At 48.0% G+C, this 6328-nt stretch overlaps 1 protein-coding gene across 1 annotated transcript in view; it reads right to left on the reverse strand.

Annotated features, from left to right (window-relative positions):
- Positions 1-1021, reverse strand: part of LOC126484659 (Down syndrome cell adhesion molecule-like protein Dscam2) — a 339526-nt gene extending 338505 nt beyond the window's left edge. The window contains exons 1-2 of the mRNA XM_050108250.1: positions 1018-1021; positions 598-918 (exon numbers count right to left, since the gene is read on the reverse strand). Of these exons, the coding sequence (XP_049964207.1) occupies positions 598-918; positions 1018-1021 (325 nt within the window). The remainder of the gene's footprint in view (positions 1-597; positions 919-1017) is intronic.
- Between the last annotated feature and the right edge of the window lie 5307 nt (positions 1022-6328).

Below are 6328 nucleotides of genomic sequence, written 5' to 3' on the forward strand. Positions count from 1 at the left end.
CGTAATTCACATGTTGCAAAGATTCTACTACTGGGTAGAAACAGTGATCAAGTAAGACTGACCTTGGGGTTTTACTAAAATGTGGGAATGGTGAAATAATGTTCATCTTATGCGGAGAAGTATTCCAAATTTGTACCGCAATTTTTGTAATGGAACTTTTATAAGCCTGTGTCCTTATTGATTGGACATGGTACTTTCCTTTTCGTGGACGATGAAGGAAATGTGAATTTTAATAGGGCTAACGTGGGAATTTTACGCGCGCCCATTGAGTAAACAGTGTGATTTTCGAACTAGAAACGACCCCTGAACTGCCGCAGGAGTGCATTGCGATCGCGTATACCACATTGGGGCCCACGCACCGTATGCACAAGTAACATCTTTCCTGAGCGTTCAGCAGCACGTTGAACTTGGCACGCTCAACGTTGACGTCCGACAGCACTGTCCGTGTGCCGACGGCTTTACTCTGACATGAAGAGGTTGACACACCAGAGGACATCCAAGGGACTGCACCAAACCAGTCAGAGCACTGACGAATCGAGGGAAGAAAGAAGGGTGTAAGTCTACTGAATGGCGTTGTGGGAAGCGAGCGGCACGTACCTGCTCGCACGAGCACGTCCCTGGAGAGCACGGTGCCGAGGGCGTTGGCGGCCCTGCAGCGGTAGCGCGCCGAGTGCACGTCGTGTCGGTAGCGGTCGGCGGGGAAGGGCGGGAACTCGAGCGAGCCGTTGTCGTGCGGCAGCCGCAGGCCGGCCACGGGCGGCGCCGCAGACCCGTCGGCCAGCAGCCACGAGAGGCGCGGCGGCGGCGACCCGTGCGCCGCGCACTCCAGCCGCGCGCCGGAGCTGTTGGAGAACTCGAGGCGCGCCGGCGGCTCCACCACCAGCACCGGGCCCTGCAGCTCCAGCGCCACGCTCCACACTGCAACACCGCACGCAGCGCACGGGCGTCAGCCGTCGCTCTGCCGCTCCACTCCCACAACAGCGCAGCACAGAATTGCTCACGTGCGGATCCAGCGACCCATTATGAAAGGAGATCACAGTTTGCTACCAGCTGTTTACCTCCCCCCCCCCCCCCCCCCCCCGCCGACCCCGCCCAAAACCACTTGTCACCCTTATAGCTTCTTACCCTCCCCCCCCCCCCCCAGTACCACTTGTTGTAACCCCCATTTTTACACGATACAGACACCTATGATTTTAGTAACAATAACAATAGAATACACAGGGCTAGTACAGAAGTAAAGAGCGAAAAATTACACTACTGGCCTTTAAAATTGCTGCACCAAGAAGAAATGCAGATGATAAACGGATATTCATTGGACAAATACCGGGTAATCAAAAAGTCAGTATAAATTTGAAAACTGAATAAATCACGGAATAATGTAGATAGAGAGGTACAAATTGACACACGTGCTTGGAATGATATGGGGTTTTTATTAGAACCAAAAAAATATAAAAGTTCAGAAAATGTCCGACAGATGGCGCTTCATGTGATCAGAATAGCAATAATTAGCATAACAAAGTAAGACAAAGCAAAGATGATGTTCTTTACAGGTAATGCTCAATATGTCCGTCATTCCTCAACAATAGCTGTAGTCGAGAAATAATGTTGTGAACAGCACTGTAAAGCATGTTATGGTGAGGCATTGGCGTCGGATGTTGTCTTTCAGTATCCCTAGAGATCTCGGTCGATCACGATACACTTGCGACTTCAGGTAACCCCAAAGCCAATAATCGCATGGACTTAGGTCTTCGGACCTGTGAGGCCAAGCACGACGGAAGTGGCGGCTGAGCACACGATCATCACCAAACGACGCGCGCAAAAGATCCTTCACGCGTCTAGCAATATGGTGTGTTTTTTTTTTTGTTCTAATAAAACCCTATGTCATTCCAAGCACGTGTGTCAATTTTTACCTCTTTATCTACATTATTCCGTGGTTTATTAAGTTTTCAAATTTATACTGACTTTTTGATCACCCGGTACATTGGACCTATCCTAATGCAACGATTGTTGGATATCACGATTCAGGTTGCGAAGGTGCCTGAAGATGACACCAATGTAGTGCCGCAACTAGCCACGTAATTACACTACTGGCCATTAAAATTGCTACACCAAGAAGAAATGCAGATGATAAACGGGCATTCATTGGACAAATATATTATACTGGAACTGACATGTGATTACATTTTCACGCAATTTGGGTGCAAAGATCCTGAGAAATTAGTACCCAGAACAACCACGTCTGGCCGTAATAACGGCCTTGATACGCCTGGGCATTGAGTCATACAGAGCTACGATGGCATGTACAGGTAGAGCCCCCATGCAGCTTCAACACGATACCACAGTTCATCAAGAGTAGTGACTGGCGTATTGTAACGAGCCAATTGCTCGGCCACGATTGATCGGACGTTTTCAATTGGTGAGAGATCTGGAGAATGTGCTGGCCAGGGCAGCAGTCGAACATTTTCTGTATCCAGAAAGGCCCGTACAGGACCTGCAACATTCGGTCGTGCATTATCCTGCTGAAATGTAGGGTTTCGCAGGGATCGAAAGAAGGGTCGTAACACATCTGAAATGTAACGTTTACTGTTCAAAGTGCCGTCAACGCGAACAAGAGCTGACCGAGACGTGTAACCAATGGCAACCCATACAATCACGCCGGATGATACGCCAGTATGGCGATGACGAATACACGCTTCCAATGTGCGTTCACCGCGATGTCGCCAAACACGGATGCGACCATCATAAAGTTGTAAACAGAGCCCGGATTCATGCGAAAAAATGACGTTTTGCCATTCGTCCACCCAGGTTCGTCGTCGAGTACAGCATCGCAGGCGCTCCTGTCTGTGATGCAGCGTCATGGGTAACCGCAGCCACGGTCTCCGAACTGATAGTCCATGCTGCTGCAAACGTCGTCGAACTGTTGGCGCAGACGGTTGTTGTCTTGCAAACGTCCCTGTTGATCCACGTATCGAGACGTGGCTCCACGATCCGTTACAGCCATGCGGATATGATGCTTGTCATCTCGACTGCTAGTGATACGAGGCCGTTGGGATCCAGCACGGCGTTCCGTATTACCCTCCTGAACCCACCGATTCCATATTTTGCTAACAGTCATTGGCTCTCGAACAACGCGAGCAGCAATGTCGGAATGCCGATAGGCTACAATCCGACCTTGATCAAAGTCGGAAACGTGATGGTACGCATTTCTCCTCCTTACACGAGGCATCACAACAATGTTTCACCAGGCAACGCCGGTCAACTGCTGTTTGTGTATGAAAAATCGGTCGGAAACTTTGCTCATGTCAGCACGTTGTAGGTGTCACCACCGGCGCCAACCTTGTGTGAATGCTCTGAAAAGCTAATCATTTGCACATCACAGCATCTTCTTCCTTTCGGTTAAATTTCACGTCTCTAGCATGTCATCTTCGTGGTGTAGCAATTTTAATGGCCAGTAGTTGAAAGCATTAAAAGGGTTTGAAGGAATACTGATTTCTGTTGGCAGCTCAGGAGGACGAGGGGGTGTCGTACGACAGTTGTGGGCCAGCTTCTCTCAGGAGAGGATACGATGGCTTTATGACAACCTTCCCAACCGAATCAGTGCATGCATACAGACCAGAGGGAGTGCAACGTTTTGCTAACAAGAGGGCTCATACTGCCTGATTCTTCGTAAGTTTGACTCGATGTTGTAGTGAGTGAAATGTCATCATGTACTCCCTCAAACCAAGAAATTTCGCTTCGCTTGCTTCTTAGTGTTTCGCCCTGGAGAGGTAGAAAGTCGATTCTAAGACGGCGCGTCACTATTTGTCTTGGGAGCCCGCGGCTTCCCTATCGCGCCGATACGCGGGTGTCAGGGCGGGCGCGGCTCGGCGCCAGCCGCGGTAACGCCGACCCCTTTGTCTGGGTCTCATCTGGGGGCGGCGCGTCTCCAGGGAGAGGCGGGTAGCAATTCGCGCGCGCTGCTCCGCAGCGACACTGACGGATGGAGCCGTCTCTGTGCCAACCGCGCCGCCCACCTGTTAGTGGCTGGGCCAACCCCGCGCCGTCCTCCGGGGCAGAACACGGGCCGCAGGCACCGCGCTACGAAACCTGTGTATTGCACGCTCTGCTCATGTAGTCACACACAACGTAGGACTACCAGCTCTGATGCCCTTGACTTGCTTCTCACGCATTTCTAAGAGTGTGTCGTTGCGTCCGAAGACTGGTGTGATACAGTTTCCCACACTAGTCTATCCTCTTTCTGACAGAACTACGCTTCAAAGTTTTTATTCCTCCTCCCTGAACTTAAATTCTCTATTCAAATCCTCCTTGCTTCCCTTTACTGCTTGCTCGTATGTACAAGATTCAATAACATCGTGGATTGGCTAAACCTTGTATTACTCCTCTTTCGACCAGTGCTTCCCAATCATATCGTTACACTCTGCCCCTTCGGCTCTTGTAACTAGACCTCTAATTTCTTTCCAAGTAAGGTAATTAAATTTGCACACATATCTTGTGCCTGCATACCTTGTGCGCGCATCTGATAGAGGAAAGAGAAGGCTACTTGCAATCTAATATTGTAAATTTAATTTTTATCCAACAATGCTTGGCTGTAACAGTCCACAAATGTTTTATGTACTTCTATAGATGTTCACATCTACATCTACATCTACATTTATACTCCGCAAGCCACCCAACGGTGTGTGGCGGAGGGCACTGTACGTGCCACTATCATTACCTCCCTTTCCTGTTCCACTCGTGTAAGGTTCGCGGGAAGAACGCCTGGTGGAATGCCTCCGTGCGCGCTCGAATCTCTCTAATTTTACATTCGTGATCTCCTCGGGAGATATAAGTAGGGGGAAGCGATATATTCGATGCCTCATCCAGAAACGCACCCTCTCGAAACCTGGACAGCAAGCTACACCGCGATGCAGAGCGCCTCTCTTGAAGAGTCTGCCACATGAGTTTGCTAAACATCTCCGTAACGCTATCACGCTTACCAAATAACCCTGTGACGAAACGCGCCGCTCTTCTTTGGATTTTCTCTATCTCCTTTGTCAACCCGACCTGGTACGGATCCCACACTGATGAGCAATACTCAAGTATAGGCCGAACGAGTGTTTTGTAAGCCACCTCTTTTGTTGATGGACTACATTTTCTAAGGACTCTCCCAATGAATCTCAACCTGGCACCCGCCTTACCAACAATTAATTTTATATGATCATTCCACTTCAAATGGTTCCGTACGCATACTCCCAGATATCTTACAGAAGTAACTGCTACCAGTGTTTGTTTCGCTATCATATAATCGTAGAATAAAGGATCCTTCTTTCTATATATTCGCAATACATTACATTTGTCTATGTTAAGGGTCAGTTGCCACTCCCTGCACCACGTGCCTATCCGCTGCAGATCAAACGAAAGTGGATGAACAGTTGCCTCCAGTAACGTGCCTCGACCGCAATGATCACAAGGCAAAAATTTGTGATATTTGAGTGTTGTAACACCCTCTTATCCTTCCCAACAGTAGGTATGTTCAGAGGATGTTACAACAGAATTATTTATAATATCTGTCACTTGAGCTTTGAGGACTCATCTGTTAACAACAAAAGCTCTGCGATACAATTACACTTACTAACTTTTTATTAATATTTTCTCGTCACACAGTTCTGTTTCATGATCCACTAAATAACTGCTTGAGAAGATAGCAACTTTCCTTGTAATATTTACGAGGAGCATGCTACAGAGAAGGTTTCTAATGGTAAACCGCGAGCATGCTAGGCCAGGATAACAGAGCGGAAGTTCGCAGAAGGGAGTTCAGGTGAAGCTGGGGCGCAGGGCACACGTTCATTCCTGCATTGTTGATCGAGCCACAGTTACTTCCTACATTGCTGATATGCGCTTCTGTGCAACATTACGATTGTGGAGATTAAAGCTATATATCTTAGAGCGTGTACAGAAGAAACCATCAATATTTCTTCCCGTGCACCATCCACGAATGGTCTGAGAAGAGAGCAATGAAATCAATGAATGTGAGATGACAGCAAATGATATGAGCTATGCTAAACCTGCAGTGCAACGAATTTGTAGTGTCACTTGGAAATTTGTGCCAGACTGGGATTGATCCCGCATTTCATTCTGTAGGGAAGCAGCCTACTACGCCGTATAAAATTCACATGTCTTTCCATTGTGTGCCAGCCTAGCTCTGACGTCATAAATGTTGCGCAATACCTTAAAAATCAAGTAAATAACCTGAAACGTTTCTAGCATGTCAGGAGTAATACTAAATCAATATGTGTTGAATGTCAGTTCAATAACTTAACCATTTCTGAAATTTGGACGTTTTTCTGTA

Source organism: Schistocerca serialis, chromosome 6 (genome assembly GCF_023864345.2).
Source record: "Schistocerca serialis cubense isolate TAMUIC-IGC-003099 chromosome 6, iqSchSeri2.2, whole genome shotgun sequence".
NCBI classification, from domain to species: domain Eukaryota; kingdom Metazoa; phylum Arthropoda; class Insecta; order Orthoptera; family Acrididae; genus Schistocerca; species Schistocerca serialis.